The sequence below is a fragment of the Pseudopipra pipra genome, chromosome Z (assembly GCF_036250125.1).
Source record: "Pseudopipra pipra isolate bDixPip1 chromosome Z, bDixPip1.hap1, whole genome shotgun sequence".
NCBI lineage: Eukaryota > Metazoa > Chordata > Aves > Passeriformes > Pipridae > Pseudopipra > Pseudopipra pipra.
The window spans coordinates 60,070,076-60,093,295 of record NC_087581.1 but is presented as its reverse complement, the minus strand read 5'-3'; the positions used below and the strand labels follow the sequence as shown (position 1 = coordinate 60,093,295).

The 23,220-nt window shown below is 42.0% G+C and overlaps 1 protein-coding gene across 3 annotated transcripts in view; it reads right to left on the bottom strand.

Moving 5' to 3' along the window:
• TRIM36 (tripartite motif containing 36) overlaps positions 1–23,220 on the bottom strand; it is a 36,494-nt gene that overhangs the window by 6,770 nt on the left and 6,504 nt on the right. Inside the window, exons 1-9 of one of the 3 annotated variants that reach the window (XM_064642786.1) lie at positions 20,470–20,625; positions 19,268–19,502; positions 10,642–10,967; positions 7,749–7,895; positions 6,622–6,717; positions 5,464–5,717; positions 4,692–4,816; positions 3,865–4,158; positions 3,280–3,577 (exon numbers count right to left, since the gene is read on the bottom strand). In XM_064642786.1, coding sequence (XP_064498856.1) covers positions 3,280–3,577; positions 3,865–4,158; positions 4,692–4,816; positions 5,464–5,717; positions 6,622–6,717; positions 7,749–7,895; positions 10,642–10,967; positions 19,268–19,502; positions 20,470–20,496 — 1,802 coding nt within the window. In that variant the 5' untranslated portion in view covers positions 20,497–20,625. Of the gene's footprint in view, positions 1–3,279; positions 3,578–3,864; positions 4,159–4,691; positions 4,817–5,463; positions 5,718–6,621; positions 6,718–7,748; positions 7,896–10,641; positions 10,968–19,267; positions 19,503–20,469; positions 20,626–23,220 lie in introns of those variants that run through there. The other 2 variants (XM_064642787.1, XM_064642788.1) reach the window with 2 other exon arrangements.

Below are 23,220 nucleotides of genomic sequence, written 5' to 3'. Positions count from 1 at the left end.
GCTTAGAATTCAGCACATCTTTCTTAACCTTCATAGGGTTGGTGATTGTCCAGTCCTCTAATTCGTCGAGATCTCTCTGCAGGGCCTTTAAGGAGTAAACATCTTCTCCCAATTTAGTATCAGCAGCAAATTTACCTAATGTACCTTTGAGTCCTGCATCCATTTGAGAAGATATTGAAGAGAACTGGGCCGAGGAGAGAGCCCTGTGGAATCTCACTGGTAACCAGTCACCAGCCTGATGCTACCCCATTCACTAAAACTCTTTGTGCCCAATCCATGAGCCAGTTGCTCACCCAACATACAATTTATTTATGCAGCAGTGCACTGGGTGTTTCATCCAGAAGGATCCTGGGAGAAGCAGTATCAAAAGCTTTACTGAAATACAAAGAGATTACAAGTGGCTTCCCTTGGTCAGCTAGGTGGGTTACCTTTGTCATGAAAGGAAAGTAAGTTTTTCAAGAAGGACTTCCCCCTGGTGAACCTGTGCTGGCAGTGACTGATGACTGCACTGTCCTTCAGGTTTTGTTCAGTAATTCTCAGAATAATCTTCTCCATAATTTTACCAGTCACTGAAGTGAGACTGACAGGCCTGTAGCTACCAGATTCATCCTTCCTGCCCTTCTCAAAAACCAGAACATTTAACAGCTTCCAGTTGACTGAGACCTCTAAAGACCACTGAAATACTAGCGAGATCTCACAATGACACCAATCAACTCAGTACCCTAAAGGTGAATCCCCTCAAGCCTCACACACTTATAGAGATTCAGGTGGAACAGAAAATCCTGCACAAGTTTGGGGTTGGCTGGGAGTTGATCATTCTCACAGTCATAGTCTTCAAGCTCTGGGACCCCTAGAGCCCATCACCCCGGTGTTGAAAACTGAGGTGAATAAAGCACTAAACACCTCTGCCTTATCTATGATCCTGTTAGTGAGGTGACCATCCCCATCTTGTAATGGGCCAATGTTATTTCTGACTGCCTTTGGCTATTAAATTTTTTTTAAAAAACCCTCATTTTATTGTCCCCCACAATATTGGCCAGCTTCAATTCCAATTGGACTTTGGCCACGTGAATTTTCTCCCTACAGTAGCGAGTGGCAACTCTGTATTTCTCCCATGATGCCCGACCTTGCTTGCATTGGTCTTACTTTCTTTTTTTGCCTTAAGTCTAGAAGATCCCTGCTCAGCCAAGTCAGCCTTCTGCCTTGCCTGCTTGACTTCTGAAATTTTGGAATTGCCTGGTCCTGTGCCCTTAGCAGGTGGTGCTTAAAAAAATGATCAGCATCTTCAATAGCATTTTCCCAGGGGACCTTACTCACTAGTTCCCTGAGCAGCCTGAAGTCTGTTCTCTTCCTGTCCAGAGTTGAAGCTTTGCTGGCACTTTTCCTCCTGACAACAGATATTTTAAGCTCAATTACTTTGTGGTTGCTGTGGCCAAGACAGCCACCAATCACCAATCCATTCATGAGACTCTCACTGCTAAAAAAGAACAAATCAAGGAGGGCACCTTTCTTAGTCAGCTCCCTTAGTACCTGTACCATAAGGTTATCATCCATGTGTTTTAGGAGTCTTCTGGACCTGTTTGTGCCAGCTGTGTGATGCTCCCTATTAACATCTGGCAAGGTGAAGTCCCCCATAAGGACAAGCGCAGTTGATGGAGAGATGTCCCCTGGTTCCTTAAAGAATAATTCATCAGTGTCATCATCTTTGCTGGGTGGCCGGTAGCAGACTCCCAGGATGACATCTACTTTGTCCCTTAATCCTTACCCAGAGGTTCTCAACTGTGCCATCACCAACTGCAAGCTCCATACATTCCAGCCCCTCCATTACACACAACACCACCCCACTGCCTCGCCTGCCCTGCCTGTCTCTCCTGAAGAGCCTGCAACCATCCAAGGTGGCACACCAGTCACAGGACTCCTCCCACCAGGCGTTGCTTACACCAGTGATACACACCTAAGCCAGGAAGGAAGACACATTTAGTAGGTGGAGAACACTCACTTGGGCCACCTCAAATAATAAACTCTAATAAGGACAAGACCACAAAAGGCTTTACTAAGGAGTGGATGTGTCTAAACGTAGTTTTGCTGGGCAATCATTAATGAACCTACAGGTATAGTAAATTAGCTAACTTGAGAAGTAACTTAGCAGAAATGACTAATTCTTACAGATAAGATGATGTCCAGTGAGTTTTCCATACTGCTGCTATATTACAGTATCTTTAAAATTCACAACAAAAGATAGTGGCTTAGTGGTTTAATTTTTGGGGCTTTTTTTTAAGTGCTCTGTCTGAAGGCTTTTCTGGACTACTTCCATATGGTTACTGGATAAGGTCCTAGCTATATTTGCTCAGTCTACATGTTTTTCCCCCGACCTCTGTCCAATAAAGACATACCAGAAAAGCACACATTTTTCAGTGCAGGCAATCCTTACCTAGGGATTCCAGGGGTTTCAGTTTCGGGGGCTTTGAGCGGCAGTTGGATATGCATTGGCTAAAGTTTTGCAGATACATGTGTTGATAAGGAAAAAGAAATCAAGAAATTTGGATCTAATTTTTCACTTTGCAAAAATGCTCCGACTTTAATCAGCTCAAGATCGAGTTGACACACTTCCAGTGTGCTACACAGGTGGAAGCCAATATATTTGTTAAATTTCTGAAAAAGAGTCCCCAGGAGATAGCCTCCCAGCCTGCAGTTCCTACACATATCCAGGCTTGCTACAACTGTAATTAAGAGATGGATATCTTTTTATTAGTTTGCCCACTGTACTTTGGCTTGTGCTTAGTACTGTAGCACTCCAGTACTGTATGTAAGCATACAGCCTGGGATAAGCCAGTGACTTGGAATCCACTGTGAAGCAAGCTACTGCAAAAATATGCAAATATGCACAGTGAACATTGTACCTCTGAATGGCTGCCAAATCCAGTAAAGGGGATTCCCTAAGGGAATTAAGGCAGAGTCTTCCCACTGACAATTAAGCATTGCTTCCAACTTACAACTTTCGCTTTTTTTTTTTAACCTTCTTGCTTTAACTGACATACCTTTACATCTACAGGAATCTGACTTCTTTCCTAAAAAGAAACAAAATAGGACTCTGGATATCAGAACATCTTCCTGTTAACAGTAGGGATGAACAGGACAACCTGCTTATACCATGTTCTTCAAACCACTTTTCACTGGTTAGGCTCACCTTGCATACTGAGACCAGACTTGCTCTTAATTTACTTTTTAAACAGCCATCTCCTTATATAGAGTATACATTAAGCAGAGTCTGCGATTTACCTTGGACTGGTCACATCATGGGTACTGTGGAACAATTTCTGTATCTTGTTGCTAGGAACAACTCCCACTTTTACCAGGTATGAATAGGCTTCCACACGAAAGGCCCAGAAGTGCTTCCCTTTGGCAATCCCAGTGTCACCAATGATGTAATCCAGGGTTGTGTAACATCCAACCTGCAGGCGCTCAGATCCCAGCAGTAAAGGAAATCCAGCCCTACTTTCCACAGAGGTTCTTCTTGGGTTCAGCTGGAGATGTTCATTGTTGTACCCACATTTGTCATCAAAAAGAAAACTGAAAACTGAAAAACAGTATCCCAAAAAAATTCTGCTTAGTTAACTATTTGGCCTTCTGTGCTTATAAACTACATTATAAGTCACACTGGCATTAGAATTTCTCACTTTTAAACGCTACCAGGAATGTCATGCAAGCAACCAGTCTCTGTATGTTACCTACTTAACTTTTAAAAGTGCTTCTAAACATTTATGCAACTGGTAACCATGTAGTGGACATCTGGGAGCTACTGGAAAGTACTTACAGCTCTTAACACTGACAGACACAGAATCATCACATAAGAAAACCCAATACCTGGAGCTGGAGGTGTACGCAAAATAACTTCTCGGCTCCAAGGGCTACAGACGGACCCTTTATATCCTCGAACTCTAAAGGCATAGCTGCTGTCATCATCTAGATCAGACACTACTTTGCTCTTGCCACAAACTTCAGTCTTCTGCCATGTCACATTCTCCTCTTCTCTATTAAGCTTATGATACTCAAGAACATAGATGTCAGCTGAGTCTGTCTTCCCAGGGCATTCCCAACTGATCAGAGCTTGGTTGTACATTCTGCTCTGCTCTTCATTGATTTCTGGTATTTCTAGACCTGAAATAAATGAGAAAAAACCACTCAAATTTAGATATACTTTGTTTTAGAATTAACCATCCAACCCATTTGTTGAGTGGCTATAGCCCTGTGTAAGGAGTGTATCTGACTCACTCAGTTAAAGAGAGCAGACGAGGGTGGTTTTCTGTTCGTCCGTAAATCTCTTAATTTTTGTTTCTACTTTGAAAAGCTCAAGCCTTTATTTCTGGCAGCCAAAAAATAAATGTATTAAAACCTATTATTTTCTGCCATGCAATAAGAAGCTTCTAGGAAGACCGAGTATGATGTAACTACAATATTTTGGAAGCAAGTGTAAACTGGTACTGAATCCAACGGCATCTTAGCTTCCTTATGAAAGCTGAAGATAACACTGCTGCCAGGTAATGTTTTCAGGATTACAGACACAGAAGGGACAGTGTAAGTCACATCACAAGACTGAGCTCTACAACTGCTGCCCTGTGTAAGTTTTGCCTTTCCCCAGAGAAGCCCTTAAAGCCATAACTTGAGAAAGACTTGATGCCCTCAGAATTTACCACTGGAATGGAAGGACAAGTCACCAAGGATGTCTTCTTGCTTAGCAATGTCCACCACAAAGTCTTCAAAAGTAGTTTCAGCTGCGGGCCTAAAGGTCTTCAGAGATTCAGTAGCTTTTTGGATTCTGAAAACAGAAGCAGCAGAATAGCAGAAGAGAGAAAAGGGAATTCAAGTAGGCATTCCTTAAAGTAAAAATGCTAGTTTGTGCTTAAAAAAAAGTTCCACTTTCATGTACTTACTGATGTCTCCCAGAAATTTTTGTCTCTCTAGACAGAATTCAAATGCAAAATTTAAAGGCCTTTTGTACATCAGTGTAAACAAAATGCACAGGTAATTGTTCAGGTAGGAAAGCATTTAAACAATTTGGAGCATTATGTTCAAAGAACAACATAGATGTAAAGGGCTAGTAGAGAACATAAATATCAAAGAGCTTAAAGCCAGAAGAAACCTGCTAGATTAACTTTCAAGTATCTGATACAATCTCTGAGCAAAGGAATTTGTCAGGGAGCTGAACAGACTACCCTTCCACTGCAATCCCACTGAACAGGGCTAGGCACTGTTGCAGGACAGAGTTCTTACTCTCCTGTGTGTTGTTTCCTAATGCACACTCTGCTGTAGCAATTTCGACTGAACAGTACCAGGACCATTTCCTGAGCCTCTGAAGTGTAAGGTACTGTGTGCAGTACTTTGCTAGCAGGTGCCAAAAGAACACAACCACACGGAAGTCCTGGAACAGTACCTGTATCTCAAACACAATATATTTTAAGATACCTGACATGAAGTTGTTTTGCTGTTTGAACAAAACAAGAGGGATCAGTTTCTTTAAGCACTTCTTGAGCATATCCTACAAGGCCATTATTTTCCAGGAGCCCTTGATATTCTTCCACCTGCGTTTGCAATTTTTCCAGCCTTATATTCTTAGAAGTTTCAATTGCCCTAAGAGCTGCAGATTTCTTCTCTTCCAGAACATGATATAATTTCTCAAAGCTCTGAGATGCTTCTTGTTTAGCTCTTTCACTGTTGCACTAGGAGCAAACAAAAGACATTTTAGACAGATTCCACAGCACTGTGGCTCTGTACAGAAACATATTTAAGTTTGTTCAAGATATCATAGTGATCTAATCATCCATTTCACAGACAACACTAATGAGCTTTGTTATGCTCTTTAGCACTGAAAATGAGATCAGCACTGCACCCAAGCTAGTCAGCATTTACTGTCTTAACACAGAGAATGAAGAGCAGGAGGGTATTCCTCTGATTATGTCTTGAGTTCTACATTACATTTGTCAAAATAGCTCATGAAAAAGCAATTAAAAACAGGTCAGTCTCTGAAATCCTCATGCACAAGAGCTATGTGCTCTTCCACCTTCCCCAATAACTCTGAACCAAGGATCCAGCCGAGTTTCTCATCTATACCCTCTGAACTGTAATGTCCTTTCTGACTACTGCCCTCAATAAAAGGAACTGCAAAGCACAGAGACAATCTGTAATCAAGATACACAGGAGCTCCTCCAACTTCTCTTCTGTGTTTTTCAGCTTGTGTGTGAGGTTCCAGCTGTGACTCTTCTGCAGGGAGATTTTGCCCTTAATTCTGACCTCCTCAAGGCAAACAGGCAGTCTAAATGGTGCAGCACCGTTAATACACAAATGCCATTAGTCCAACGCACCTGCCTTTGGTTAAGGTATCAATTAAGCTTTGTTTTATTTAAATTTACAGAGGCACACAAAAATTACCTTTCCTCTGTATGCTTCCCTATTTCCCACACTGGCAGGGTTAGGTCTCACCTCACTGTTAACACAATTTGTTCAGAAACTGCTTTACTACTTAACTGAAAAAAACCAAAGTTTGCAACACTTCACTGAAAACAGTTTTGAGTCCTTGCTGTGTCTCTAAGGGGCATCTCCAGACAACCTGCAAGCCACTCTTACCTCTGTTTCTTTCAGCAGCAGATCCAGCTGTGTGATGTGAGCTTTCACCTGGCTTTCCTTACTGATGAGGTACTCGATATCTTTTGAAAGCTTCTCCTGTTGAAATAAAACAGTAAGATGGCAGAATAAGGATATCCACCACAAAGTAACAACCAGCACAGGCAGGTCATCAAGCTAGTGCTCAGTTTACATAGCCACAAGGACAACAGCCTACAACCAGTTATGAGCAGCAACCCTGTGGAGAATTGCTTGGTGACCTGAGGTGACTGCACAGGGACAGCAGGACTGGGGACAAAGCCTTGAAGGACAAGAGGTAACAGTGTCAGCAGGCTCATTCCTCTCCAGCCACCCAGAAGTCACCCTCTCTTAGGTTAGGAACACGAGGCTTCAGGACATTAATAAAACTTATAGAAAAGAGTTGTTAGTTATTAACTCATTTGTAGTGAAATATGCTAGAAAAATGAGTGGATCGAATGACAGTATTATGAGGGTGTCTGTACTTCCTTAGCTGCAAGAGTTAGCAGTTGTACAGGAAAAGCCTTGCAAACTGCTGAGGAGGCCAAAGAGCAGGCTAGTCTGTTTTGTTTTTTTTTTCTCTCCTGTGAGCAAGGGAGGAAGAAAAGGAAAAGGAGGAAATAGGAGCAATCATCATTTATTAACAAGTTTTCCCTGTTGTGCCTTGTTTAGGAAATTAACAGCTATGCAACTTCAGAAACATTCAAGGTCCCAACAGATACTTCTGATGCAAACTTTTCAGAAGTGCTTCTGAAATATCGGCTACCCCAAGCTACCAGAATATTTATATTAAAAAAAATTGACTGCAAAGTATTAACTGCTTAAACTTTTTGCATTGTAGGTACTGCTGTACAGTTGGCTAAGATTAGGTGAAAGCACTTGTAAGGGTTTATGTTTCAAGCCTCACAGAAAACACAGTGTAGTTTCTAAGACATGAACTACGTTACACTAATATGTACATTAACCAATGTTGCACAAGAGCACGCCTCAAGAGTAGTTCAGGGTCTCCTAAACACATGTCCTGGCTTCCAGCCAGAGGGAGTTTGCCCTTACACCAGAAGCTCAATACTCTTCCTCGTCTTAAAGCCAGGCCCAATGATATTTACTTTTACCTTAAGGGTTTTGTAGGCAGTGCTCATGGTTGTTACTCTATGGTTTGCATGACATCCACCCAGTTTACAGAGATGACAAACAGGCCTTCTGCAGATTTCACAGTACATGTTTACCCTCTCCATTTCATGTTCTGGACACATCAAAATCTGTGGGGGGGGGAAAAAAGCAGAAAGAATACAGATTTACTTTATAAAACCGAAGTGCTCAACAAACCATCAAAGCAATTAACCCAAAGTAGCCTGAGATTTCATCAGTGGATTTTCTTTATAGTCAGTTTATCTTCCACATATTATATTTGTCAATGTCACATAGTTTCACAAGGTTTACGTCTAACAATGTCTGTGCACCAACATGCCATGTAGCCTCCATACCACAACCAACCCTTTTGCTAATCCCTGCCCAAGTTGTTTGCATGCCTCCAGCTCCCTACACTCCTGATCAGAGATGTAAATGCAATGTATAACATATCCAGCCTGTTAAACAAATAAACAAACAAAAACCCAAACAAAACAAAACAAACCAACCCAAAACAAAACCAACCAACCAACCAAAACAAACCAACCAAACAAAAAAACCCCAAACCAAACCAAACAAAACCAAAAAAAAAAAAACAAAACAAAAAAACCAAAAACAAAAACAAACAAACAAACAAACAAAACAAAACAAAACAAAAAAAAAACACAACAAAAAAAGTTCATGCCAGCCTCTCTTGAAACAGCTATGAACTGTTTCTTAAAGCAAGAGCTGACATAACACTGCAACAATTTATATGATAAACCACATAGTCACAGGTCTTGGAGCAACAAAGTAAACCATCACCACCAGCCACAATTATTTTAAAGACAAAAGGCTCCAGTGTTTCAGTCTTTCTGTCTGACTCCAACTACAAGTTGTTCACACTGATGCTAATTCCAGGATCAGCTTAAACAGCATTGCAAAAAAACTGGTGTTCGCTAAAAATCATCTTTCAAAAACTGAACACATTGAAATAATTGCTCAAAGAGAAAAAAATGTGCCACTCAACTCCAAGTTCAAGCAACAGATAAAAACATATAAAAGGGGTGTGTATGTGTATTGGTTTAAAAAAAGAATAGCTTTTGAGAAGTTTTTCAGTTTCAAGATGCCCATACACAGAAAGGACAGGAAAGGGCACAAAAATAGAAAACTGTGAGTAGCACAAATATAGACAAAACAAGCTAAACTGCAGACCGTCTCTGAAACCAACTTTCAAACCTCAAATGTTATCTTAGGGTATGGTGAAAAGCCCAAAGACACCAGTCTCACTAGTGCCTTGGTACATTGAGACTATCATTAAGCCAAATATGCAATAAGCAATCCCGTTTTCATTGACTACTGGATTTGGAAGGAAAAAGAAAAAAGGGGGAAAAAAAGAAAACTGCCAGGAAAATCAATTGTGCAGGCAGACATCTCCAAAAACTACATTCAGTTAGTCTGTGGAAGTTATTTTTCCACAGCAGCGTATAACCACACCTAACAGAAAACATGTATTTTTATTCATCTCCTCAAATAAGCAAGAATTACAGCCTGAGAGCTAGAGACAGCAGAGGTCAGCAGACTACCTTGTCTAGTTCTCTCAAAACTCAAGAACAATCAGCCCAGTATGTTCTTCTCCCATCCACACCACACACACTACAAAGTGCTCTCCAGTCTGCTGGTAAATTAGTGACAACTGTCAACATTGTTTAGGAAGCAACAACTATGCTTTCAGCTCAGGTCTTCAGAATGCAGGGCAATGAAAAACGCACTTTTCTTTCTTTACATAAAACTCAAACATTCCTTAAAAAAGTCTCTATAGGAGCAAAGTAAAGATCAGTTTACTGATGTTGGGAAGCTTTTCCACAAAGTAGACCTATCTATAGTTGATTTACCTATACTATGTTTTTCTTCTTTCTTTCCCCCTGTTCTTCACGTATACTTAAAAGAGCTAAACCTCACATGCACAGACATAGTCAATACGTCCATGTCAGAACAATCTAAACCACTTCTTCCCCCTTTGCTCTGCTTTAACAAAATTCAGCTACTGATTTTCAATCCCACATTCAGTCTGCATGTAGTATAAGATCATCTGGTACCTTTAAGAATACCTAAGGATCACAAGATGCCTCTGGCATTTTCAAGTAGCAGTGTTACAGCTGTGAAGGTTTAGATACCGTAGAAGCAAAGATTTTAAGGAGCTGTACAGCATTTTAAAGCAAGAGCTAGAAGACAGCATGGAAGCTTTCACCTTTCTCATTTATCCCATAAAGGGACATTTCATACAATGTATGTGCTAGCACATTTGAAAGCATATGAAGGTCCAGTCTCAGAAGGAAGGTACACTAAGTCAAGACCTTATTACACACCGCACATTAATCGAATTTACTTAATTTAATCAAAATTAATCAGGACTCCTTGACCATCAGCATTTCTGTTATCTGTGGGACCTCCAGCAAGGTCACCAGCCAGAGGCACAAAGCATGTGCTGGGACATTAAGACCTATTGTGGTCCTGTGTTAGAGAGATGGCATCTGTGACAGTTTCTCCTGTTGTGCAACTTGAATTCAATAAGGCACTGCCATGTACTACACTTAGAAGGAGAAGCAAATGTAACAGCACTTTGCAATCACTCTGCTTTGAATGCAGCAACAGCAGCAGCAGTGTGTAAACTAGAAAATTTGCCATTACATTTTTCTCTTCTAGATGCTAGGAAGGAGAGAAAGAAGGTACTTCAAGATGGATCAGGCACAAAGCATCCAAGGGGAATGTGCCTTAAGGGGGCATGGAGGAAGCCAGGTGTTTTGGTTTTTTAAGTTTACCACACATCCTCCCTATGGCAGTGCCATTTTAGATGCTCTTCTGCAACCCAAATTCTGTAAGATATGGTATACTTACCTTGGGTCTGAAGTTGGTGGTTGGTCCTACATATTCATGCTGGGCTTTCAGAGTTCCCCAAGGATGGTGTATTTTGAAACATTCATTGCAATAGCTTGCACTGCAGTCCATGCAGCTCTTTGTAGACTCCTGAGGTGGAGGTTTGCAGAAATCACACATAATAGCAATGGCTGCCCTGGCTGCCTGTCTGTATCTTTCCACAATGGTTTCCAAAGTAAAGTTGCGAAATAAGCCATTGATGCCACGTTCTCCGAGGTCAATATCCCGCTGGCAACCCGGACAAGGAAACAGAGTTGATCTAGGAGTCAGTGAATTGCGTTTTCTGCCTGTGTAGACACCAAATTCCAATTTAAAAGCAGCATAAACAGAACTGGTTTACATTTTAGAAGACACACGGGTATGAACCAAACTACTGTAACACATTGTCCAAACTAGTACAACACCAATTCATATGCAGTCTGGCAAGCCAAAGAGAATACAATTAACATGACAAGGTAGTTTAATGTTTGACTCCAAGGGACATTACTCCTCGAAAATGTAATACTATGTTAAAATAAATTTAGCTGTTCCAATCCTATCTTCTTCATCTAGTTTTGGATGCACTTAAGTTGTAGTGTTTTGAAACACTAAACACAAAACATTGTGGAAGCCAGTTGGTTTTTAGGCTGACTGCCCCTATAGGGAGCAACAGCTTTGTAGTATATTGAAGTGAAAGACACTTATTCCCAGAGCAAAACTACTTATTCCCAGAAAAAATATAGCCAACTTTGAGCTCCCTGAAGTTTGCTTTGGCTTAGTTAAATTTATCTTGCTCATCCCAAGAGACATCATAAAAAAAGGGGAACAAGAGAACAGTATAACATGTCAGCCAAATCATTTTGTCAAAAAATACAGAGGCTGACTTGATGCTTGTTAAAAGGCCTTGATAAAGGACGGCTGCTAAATAAGCCCAGCACACCACAGAGGATCCTCAGGTATTTATGTCTGAGAGATTCCTCTACCCTGAACTGAGAAACCACAGATCTCCACTGTTACACAGGGTACATCCATCTTTATTCATTTCAAAAGGAAAAGATGCCGAGCAGATGCACTCCTACCAAACAACTACACCTGAATTTCTTCTCTCTCCAGAATAAAATCACAGGTTCAAGAAAAGCCACAGACCTAAGGAGCCTTTGGAGTCTGTCAGGGGGGTGGCTCACACAGACTCAAAGGCTATTTACAAGGTAATGTTGTTGAGTTTATCAGACAGGGAGTGCATCCCATGTCTCACTCATGAATGCCCAAGACGCAACTATCAGAAAGAATCCTTTATGTAATTTAGGAGCAGGCTAAGCCAGTCTTTAGGCTTAACTTGTATTCTTCCAGCTTCTCCATACAAAGAAACAAAAAAACTCCATCTTCTGTAGCTGGTACATTCTTTTAAGACCCCTTTGAGAGCACTGCATATTGGTATAACTAACTGTTCTGGTTTCAGCTGGGTTAGAGACAACTTTCTTCTTAGTAGATGGTACAGAGCTGTGTTTCGGATTCAGTATGACAATAATGTTGCGAACACACTGATATTTCAGCTGTTGCTAAGTAGAGTTTGCCCTAAATCAAGAAATTTTCATTTTATCATGCTCTACCAGTGAGCACAAGAAGCCATGAGGGAAAACAACCAGGACAGCTGACCCAAACTGGCCAAAAGGATATTCCGTACCATAGAACGTCGTGTCCAGTATATAGACTAGGGGGATTCAGCCAGGAGTGGTGGATTGCTGCTCTGAAACACGCTGGGCACCTGACAGTGGATGAACAATTGCATTGTGCATCACTTGCTTCTCTTGGGTTTTATTGTTCTCTCTCATAACTAATTTTTTTTATTATTGTTGTACTCCAGTTATAATTAACTCTATTCCAGCCAAAACCAGGACGATAACAAATTCATAAATGGAGGTATGACTTTAAGGTGAATTCTTAGTGTTGAAACTGGTTCTTCTTCTGAAAGGGAAATTTGTTCTCCGCTGTATTTAGTCAGTATTTTCTCATTAGAAATGCTGATGCTTTATTTCTTTCTGAAGTGTCCTTTGATGTTACCCAAGACACCTGCCTTGTGCTGTTGTTCTCCTGCTGGTGTTTCACCTAACAATTCAAAACCTCCATTCCTATCATGCCCTTTCCAGTCTCTTCAAGAAAACACCAAACCAACACTCCCATAAGGAATTAGTTCCTTTAAGTATCTTTAAAGTCTGACCCATGGTAGTTATACATGATTGTCAGCTAAGAAGCCACAACCAGAGCATAAGTAAGTGTGTACTGACTGACAGTCTCAAACTCAGCTGGTCTCGTGCCTTTCTGCAGGTTCTGACCAGAACAACTAGACTGCATTACGTAACAAGGATGGGTAACACGAGGCACGGGTGTATAACTGTCTTGCTAAGGGAAGCTGAGATTTTTTTCCTAATTTTATTTTTTCTTCAGTACTTACTTGAAGTGAATTAATTACCCAAACTGCACATCCTTCAGTACCTGTAACTTGGCATACACAGCAACACAGGCATGCAAGGCACAGTAACAGCAGTGAAACACAGACTGTATTTCCAATGTATGCTCCAAGCTAGCAGTGCACACAGGAACACAGAGAGAGATCTTCTACACAGACTTCTACAATGGCCTAAACAAAAAGATGACTTTGCATGCAGTGTCATGCAGAGAACAGCTACAAAAAAGGATCTGAAACTTTTGCTGAAATTAAGGAAATCATACACTGTGGTGGTACATATGCTATAGCGAGAGCAAACAATGACTAAGCAAGACAACAAGAAAAAAAAACAAACATGGTGCAGTGGTCAAGTTTAAAAATACAATCTGAAATTCATATTAATCCCTATGGAGACCTTTTATTCTGCCCATGGTGGACCAAAATGAGACTGTCTTCATGAGCCATGCTCTGCAAAGACTGGTGACACTGCTTATGGAAAGCAATCCAGTATCAGGGAAGTCCCATGCATGTGTAGATGTCTCATCCCTTTTCATTGATAGCCCTCTGAGGGTCTAAGTTGGGGTTTTTTTTCTGTTTTAAATCCCCAAAGTTTACTTGCTAAGCTCCTTGGAGTGCTCTGGCAGTTTAATACTCAAAAGAAAGGAAACATTCTCTTTCTGCCTAGCAAGTCTTAAAATATTATTATGCCGTAAGAATTAGTCTGCTTTCTGTTTAAAGGGTTTCTACACTCGTATTTTAAAAAAAAAGCACTGATTAAGTAATAAATTACTTTGAGCACTATCTTTCCTATCTGTCTTGTGTCCAATTTGCTAAAATGAAATTCTACTTATACACACAAAAAACCCCCAACAAATAAACAAAAAACCACATGGAACAGAGCAGCACAACCCCTGGATCTTGTAGACATGTCAGATATGAGCTCAGTGAAACTTAGGTCCTCCCCATATTCTCTTTTACACTTTGCCAATTCAGGTTGCAACAAAAAAATATGTATTTTGTGATGTATTTTTGTAAAATATTAGGAATCATCACAAGAAATTTTCCACTGTGGTTTGTAAACAGATTGCTCCACTTGCAGTAAATTGCTCAATCTGTAACAAAAAAATTATCACAACATATGCTCGTGCTTAGATTGCAAACTCACAAATATTACCATATAGATTGCAAAGACCAAAGACTCAAGTCAAAGAGCAATCTTAAGTATGTCTTTTAAAGGCAATGTTCAAATGTCCTCTTCCCAAGGAATTGAAAAGTCCAAGCTGCAGTGAATGGTTAGCAAAGGGATAAGACATCTTAAAGATAAAAATGTGTTTTCCAAGTAAACAGTATTACCAGAATTCTATGGTTGTGGAAGACATGGACATTAAATGTGTGAGAGTTTAAAAAAAAATAAGATTTTAAAAGTCAACTGGATTCTCTTAAAAGGTTGGGGGTTTTATAATATAACTGTATATTACCACCCCACCCCACCCCCCAAGTCAGTTAATGCTTTTGGATGAACTCTGAGGAACAAAAAAAACCCCAACAAACCATGAGAGAAGTCAGTAGCTCTAAACTGTTACTTTCAGATACCTTAATTTTTCACAAAACAAGGGTGCTTTCTGCAGAAAGAGCAGATAAGGATAGCTTTCCAAGAGCTCTGATGGTATCATATGGTATCTTTGTTTTATGACACTTTCAGCCTTCAATTGAGGCACTTTAAACTTCCTCTTGTGATTAGCTGCTTTGTCCTCCACTGAGAGTGAAGTTCAGATTTGTGTTTAGCTCACATCTTTCTTGTAGGATAACATATTCCTATGGATTGCTCATGTGCCTGTGAATACTGTCGCAATATGGAATTGAGGGATTTTTTTCCTGTTTTTGACAGAGCATCACATTAAAAAAAAACCCCAGTATTAATGTTAACAAGTCCACACAGTGGCTGAGTTGCGCAGACGAGCTGACTTTTGGAAGTGAGATGTATTCAAAACACTGGTTATCCTTCAACCTAACTGTTTCATTCATTAAGTACACCAAACATTGCAAGTCTGGAAGTTTAAAATGTTTAGCTTCCCTTGTATATTCATGTGCTTTGCAAAATTTTCAGATCCAGAACTAGCTACTCATATTAACATGGTGTAAATTTCAGTCTGCTTCTTTACCAAATTGAGCAGGCTCAAATACAATGAAGAACCAGTAATACCTTCCATTTAAAAGTGATGGCCAAACATGACCTTTAAAGGTTGGGAAGATCAGTCTAATAATTACACTTCACTACCAGTAAGACAGCAATTTCACTAAAACTTTAGGACGTAAACTCATGAAAATTAAAAAGTAGGGGGGTGGGGGAGGTGGTGTGGTGACTACTGGGGTTTTGTGTGCATTTTTGCACCCATCAATGTATATTCCATCACATACACACACAAAGAAAAAATATAATGCAACTCTTAACTGAATTCCAGTCCAGTTGACCTTTAAATCAATGTTACACAGAATGAAAAGCTGTCCTTATAGAACTTCTTTGCTGTACCTTTGCTCACTGAAAAAGCTTTTTTGTGGACTTGACCACTGACAAAAAGCTATATGCTAACCAACAATATTTAACTTGAAATCTAAATGCTAGACTATCTGTAGCCAACACAAGAAGTGAAGCAATTCTACCTCTCCACCCAAAAGACCTCCTCTGTGAGGCTGCAAACAATGAACAGAGAGCTGTTTAGACACCAAAAAACAAGATATACCATTGGTTTACAATGGTTCAAACGAAAAGCATCAACTGTTTTCTCTCCTGTGGCTGTTAAACTTCTGCAGGGCTGAAAGGCAAGAATGTTTAGTTTCCTAGCACATGAAACAACTCTAGTATTTAAGCAGAACAGAAAAAGGGAGAAAGAAGAGATTGGGGGGGAGGGGCACAGGGAGAGAGATTTCAAACATTCAGTTTCTGCATTACCCATCAGTGCTGCACAAGCGTCAACATAAACACATTACATGCTTTAATTACATTAACATTGTAATTACAGTAACATTACAGAAAATGAATTAGCAATAAGAAATATCCTTCATTTTACATGCAACTTGATTTTTTACATTAAAAATAATTTTAAATATAATATAAACAGGAGTGTTTTTAAACCAGCACACTGGATTTTAAGCAGCACATGCACTCCATGTGAAAAATACAGTTCTACCAGTTCCATCCTTTTTACATTAAGATAAACTATATTTGTAAATGGAAGCTGTGTGTGCACAACAAATACAGAACATGAACCATTCATCCTAGAATTTCAAGAATTTAAATGCCAAATCCATTTCAAAAATAGAGTATATTCCTTACGGAGACAACAGGGATTCCCTAAGTGGAAAAACAAACAAACAAACAAACAAACAAACAAACAAACAAAAAAAAAAAAGAAAAAACACACAGTGGGGAGAAAATGTCATCTCCATTTTCAAATGTGACACTGATGTCTTGACAGTGATATGCTCTGCAAAAGCCTACCAGAAGTTATACATGTGAGAACATATTTTGGATGTTTTCTAGAACATTTTCTCAACTATGGAGGTATTCTATTACAAATTCCCCTATGGATCACAAAACAAATTAAGCAAGGCAATGCACATTATGAGTACCTCAGGTGCAATATGACAAACGTGCAGATGTAAATTGCAAGCTGGTTCACCATTACTGGTACCAAACTGGTCTGAGAGCAAATCCCACACCCCATACAGCAATGAAGCTATAATGCCTGAAACATTAGAAGTGAAGATACTATAACCTGAATTTACAAATGTATTCTTTAAAGCTCCCATTTCCATATGCTTTTCATTTTGCAAATTTGAACTGCTTGAGATGATAATTTTCCTGTGATGTGCATCTGCCCAACGCTCTTTGGGGGCAAGCCCATTATGTCCAAGTCTCAACCCTCTCTTGCTACTCATCCAACAACTCTTCTGGAAAGCAATCACCCCTCTAGTAGCAGGTCAGATGAGGAGATATCTTCCCGTCAGTTTGCTGGGATGGTGGCAGACTACTGCGAATTTAAAGATTACAACTCCTGCAACAACTTGTGTGCATGTATCTCAGGGCAGTCTGAAAGTGGCAGGGGGGAATACCAAGAACTGGCTTTTTGCTTATCAAACTGGTTTGAAGGAGTACCAGTACTAACAACTCATTAATTGTTTAAAAGAAGCGGGTGAAATTGCACATTTGAACTGTGAATACTGGGGAGGATGAACTTTAGTGTGGCCGGAGCAGAGAGATTTCTCTGAACAATTTTTCCTGCATTTTGTAGGCCTTGCTTGACATGACTGTAGAAGTTGCAAGAGGTGTAATGTTTATACTTATAAGCTGTGTGAAAATATGCAATGTTTATATTTGTTAGCTGTGTGTTTATAATTATAAGGTATGTGAAAATAGTATGTTTATAGTAAGAAAGTCTTGAGAAACTGGAGATAATGAGACACCTGTAGATCTCAGGAAAACCCCTAAAGGTGGATCAATAGAAGGGACTTTGCATGCCAAGTATGATTTCAGGCCGTGTGGACAGAGCACCAGGTCCAATAAACTGAAAGCATGAGACGCGTGCAAAGACTGAGCCATCCAATCACCTTGTTGTGAGCATGTACCCAGAACAAACTAAACTGTATAAAAGTTAACTCATTTAAATAATAAATTGGACATTTTGCCGATCAAATTGGTCTCTGAGCAATCTGTCCGTGCCTCTCCGCCGATACTTTAGTAACAGGAAATGCAAGACAGAGCTTTAGAGTTTGCCTTGTTGGTGACTCTTCCAAAGCACCAGGGAGTGTGGTTTTAAATGGATAATTATGTCGGAAGAAAGCCTAAAAGCCAAGATGAGGTTTCTTTCAAGAAGTACAGCATGCAAAAAGCACTTTCAATGTGTCTCTGTAAAAAAAGATCAACTCATCTGTGAATTACACGGACAGTTGTAAGAATCTTTCTAATATGATACCATGAAGAGCATGAGGAGTCCTATAGCTAAGTGCTCTTTAAAGCTTTGAGCAGACCACACTGAAAGAGATCTGTCCTCCAAATCTGCAACTGTGCAGTAATCATAATCAATGGGAATTTATTTACTGTAAGCATAATGAAGTGGGCAGGTGTGGTAGTTTGGTCTAGGCCTTCCTTGGTGACCACTTTGTAACCAAGGAAGGGCCCAGATTTACCCAGTATTCCCTACGATTTTTACGTAAGCCAGGCTATAAGAAGAAAGGAGGAGAGGCCTTCACTCTCTTTCCTTCCAGCAGCTTGGAGGTGCAGGTTCCCTGCTGTTGAGTCTGCCGTGTTGGGGAGCGAGGCCTGGTCAGGCCTTGTCGATCATGGGAGACGGAGGTTGCTGGCGATCGTTCCAGAGCGACTCTCCGTTGTCCCAAGGAGAGTAGTAAGATAGTTTTTTAGCCAATTCTTTTAGTTGCTAGATATTGGGCTACTAATCAGGATATATATATATTTTATTTTGGTTTTGTTCCTTTTCCCTTCCCCCTTCCCTTTCCCTTGTGAAATTATATATATATATTTCAATTGTATATAACTGTAATGTAAGTGTAAATATATTTATATATATTGCTTTAGCTGTCTCTCTCTCGTTTTGGTTTTCTTGGTTGTTATTTCCCTCTTCTTCCTGAGGTTTGGGGGGGAAGGGGGACTTCTTGTGGTAAGGTTTGGAGACTTGGCAGGGAGCCAGCTTCAAACCATATCAGCAGGACAAAACTATAACTTGCAAAGTCTCTCTACAAGCTCAGAAGGAAGTCAGAACTACTGCACTGAGGTTGGCTGAAACACAAGAGAACTACCTCAACCGTGCTACTGACAGGCAATAAAATAGCTGAAATCTACATCTATACGCTACTGAACATGATGCTATTGCATTTCGGTGTAACTGAATTACAGAAAAAAACAAACACAATGGTTATAAAGATTTACAGGATGCCACAAAGACAAATCTATATGAAACAGAGCGCATTGGCCTTAAAAATATTCCCATTGTTATTGACACAAAATGAACAAGACTTGCACTATCCCTAAGTCATCTCTCTAACCGCAGCAGGAGTAATGGGAAGCCATTTTACCAATGCAGATACCAGTCATCTTAAGCCAGTATACTAATAAAATTAGGAAAACATGCACAAATTCTTACATACCTGATCTACTAATCCTGTCAATTCTGTCCATGCTAGAAGCAGCGATTCTGATTCGAGGGCTACTCTGATTAGAGGATTCAGAGCCTCCATCAGCAAAAGAGTCTTCAAATGCAAAAAGTATTTCTTTCACACATTTGTGACAGACATTGTGCTGGCATGGAAGGATCAGTGGATGGGTAAACAACTCCTTGCATGCTGGGCAGATAAGCTCTCTTTCGATACCCTTAATGGCAACCTTCATGATAGAAAGAGGGAGAAACAAGTGTAAGCGCAGGAAAACACGAGCCATTAAGATTTATGGCACTGCTCTGTCACCAAAATTCCAAAATCCACACAGTTTTATCTGGTTTGAGGCACTTCTCTGGCTAAAACTGCAAACAAATCTCAATTAACATTTATGAAAGCACTGACAGTGTTCATTTCAACTGAAGTGAGCACTGCCACTAGGCAAACTCAGTTCATCTTTAGGTCATGTCTGCATTGCAGGGGAGGAAAGGAGGGGAGTAGTCTTAATTCCACTCAAGGACCTAGTGGAATGAGTGCAACCATACTTCTTAACAATAGGAGTCCATATGTTTAGCTTGCTTGCTCGTTTTTCAGGAAGGGAGGAAAAAAAAAAAGATACTAAGTGTCAAGATACTCAGTACTGGTTAAACAACAGGCTTTCCTCATGCGTAATTCACATTTAAGGGCTGAAACTATTAGGACTATAGTTCTGAGTGCGGAACATCATTTATTTATTTGTTTATGCGTTTATTTACGTCCTTATCTGCCGCACAAAGATCCGCCCGTGGATCGGTGCAGCTCTTCAGTAATTCCGTGGCCCCCACGGTTCCCGTTGGCCCCGCGCCCCGCTAAGCATCAGGTGTCGGCGGGTGCAGGCACCGCCAGCCCAGCCCAGCGCCGCTCCCCGCGCCAGGGCCGCCGCCGCTCCGCCCGGGCTCCCCGCGGGACCGCTTCCCCCGGGAGCGCTTCCCCCGCGCCCCGTCGGAAGGGCTCCGAGCGAGCCCAGCGCGCCGTCCCAGCTCCGCGGGGCTTGCCGCCGGCGCCGCTCCCAGCTGGGCGGGCACGAAGCTGTCGGCGCACACCCATGAGGACGGACAGACGGACAGACAGACAGCCTCCAGCCCCCCGCACCTCAAGCGGAGGGACGACGCACCCCGCCCCGGCGGCCGCGCTCCGCCGGTTCCCCCCGAGCTCACCGCGCTCTCCGGCCGATCGCCCTCCATTCCGGTGCCTCCTCCTCCGCCGGCTCCGGCGGGCTCCGTCAGCCCGGGCGGGCGGCCGGGACGCGGACGGGGAGCGCCCACGGCGGCGCCCGGCGCAAAATGGCGAGCGAGGAGCGGGCGCGGCTCGGGCGCGGGGCAGCGCGGGCGGGGCGGGGCGGGGTGGCCGCGCCCGCGGCAGCCGCCGCAGAGCGGAGCTGTCCAGCCGCTCCCGTCGCTCCGGTCCCCGCGGGAGCCGCCGATTTCGTGGCTATTGTTTTGGTTCTTGTCTTTCGCCGAGCGGCACCGGAAATGCCGCCCGTCCCGGCGGCCAGGAGTATCGAGTGCTCTCCCGCTCAGACCCTGCCATTGATAGCCTCCCTTGGTGCCCATGTCAAGGAATCAATGAATCGTAGAACGCTTTCGGTTGCAAGGGACCTTAAAGAGCACAGAATCAATTAGTTTGGAAAAGACCTCTGAGATCATCGACTCCAACCTATGAGTGAACACTGTGTCAGCCAGAACATGGCACAAAGTGACATATCTAGTCTTTTATTAAACATCTCCAGGGACGGTGACTCCGCCATCTCCCTGGGCACCCCATTCCAATGTCTAATCACACCTTCTGTGAAGAAATTCTTCTTAATGTCCAACCTAATTCTTCCTTGGTACAGCTTAAGACCGTGTCCTCTCGTCCTGATCATCTCACTCCAACCCTCTGCTATGGGCGGGGACAACTTCCACTAGACCAGATTGCTCAGCCCCCAATTCAACCTGGCCTTGAACACTTCCAGGGAGGGGGCATCTACAGCTTCTCTGCACAACCTATGCCAGTGCCTCACCACCCTCATACTGAAGAATTTCTTCCTAGTATCAAATCTAAACCTGTTATCTTTAAGTTTGAAGTCATTCCCCTTTTTACACTCTCTGCCCACTTAAAAACTCACTCTCCCTCTTTTTCATAAGCTGCCTAAGTACTGAAAGGCCACAGTGAGGTTACCACTGAGCCTTCTCTTTTCTGTCCTGTGCAGTCCCAGCTCTCTCAGCCTGTCTTCACAGGAGAGGTGCTCCAGCCCCCTCATCATTTTTGTGACCTTCCTTTGGACTTCTTCCAACAGGTCCATGTCTTCTTGTGCTGAGGACCCCAGAGCTGGACACAGTACTCCATATGGGGTCTCATTAAAGCAGAGCAGTGGGGAATAATCAGCTCCTTCACCCTGCTGTTTTGATGCAGCCCAGGATAATTGGCTTTCTGGGCTGTCAGCACACACCATGTTGGCTCATGTCCAACTTTTCATTCACAAAAATTTTTCCACAGGGCTGCTCTCAGTGAACTCTTTTCCCTGTTTGCACTTGGACTTGTAGAACTTCATGAGATTATCCTGGGCCCATTTATCCAGTTTGTCCAGGTCCCCATGGATGGCATCCCTTCCTTCTTTTGTGTCAACTGCGTGACTCAGCTTCATGTCATCTGCAAACTTGCTGAGACTGTGCTCGATCTCACTGTCTGTGTCACTGATAAAGATATTGAAGAGCACTGACCCCAAGACAGAGCCCTGAGGGACACCACTTGTCACTGGCTCCCACCTGGACATAGAGCCATTGACCACAACTCTCTGGCTGCATCCATCCAGCCAATTCCTTATCCGCCAAATAGTCCACTGCCCAGGCTGCCTCATATCTTAACCTTTTTAATGAGCTGAGCTGCACTGGTGAGCACCAGGTTCAGTAACCCTTCTCCTCCTCTGGCTGCTTTTTCTAATATTTGCACCAGGAACTTGTCCTCAATGCACTCCAGGAATCTTCTGGACTGCTTACAGCCAGCTGTATTGCTTTCCCAGCAGATATCTAGGTGGTTGAAACCCCCCAGCAGGACGAGAGCCCGAGAGCACAAAGTAACTGAACCGGAGCAAAAAGTCCTCACCAACAGGCTCCCCCTGATCATGCAGTCTGCAGTAGACCCCAACCACAGCATGCCCTTTGCTGGCCTGGTCATTGATTTTTAGCCGTAAACTTGTTCATGGCAGTTTCTCAGAGGCAGCTCTTCACAGTCTATCCATGTTAGAAAGGTGTGTGGCTTTCTTTGGGAAGAACACCACACATGCAGTGTGGGAAAGGCAGCTGGACCGTACACTTTAAGGGTGCAGGAGGCACACACCAGGCAGCTTTTGTGGCAGCCAGGATGAAAAAGAGATGGGGAAGTGGTTATGACTGTCAGTATCCCCTACTCTCCACTTACAGTGTATTTCCATTGGAAAAGGGATAGTAAATACCCTTTTCACCATCTGCCAGAAAAAACAAAAATACTTTTAAATCTCCAACATCTCTGGGTTTTAGGAAGGGTGTGGACACCACCATTGCAGATGCAATAGTTAATATAGCATTAAGCTAAGGGATAAAAAAAAGGAAACTTGGAATGAAAGCATACACTGTATGTACATAATGCAACGGAAGGAGGTTTAGTTAATTAAAACAGATGAAGCTTGAGCTGTGAGAATGATGAAATGCTGTCAGTTTGACAAACCCTAAACTTGACCTACTTGCCTATTTAAAAAACAAACATCAGGATAATAAGTTCATTTTCCCTCAAAATTACCCTTCCTATGAGTCAATAAAACAAACATACTTGAAATGTCTTACTTGGGTATTATTTATACCTGGTTTTTGGTGGTCTGGACATGAAATTCAAAGGGAAAATTCCACTCAGAAATCATGAAGGCAGGTGATTTTTTGCATGTCCAGTACTAC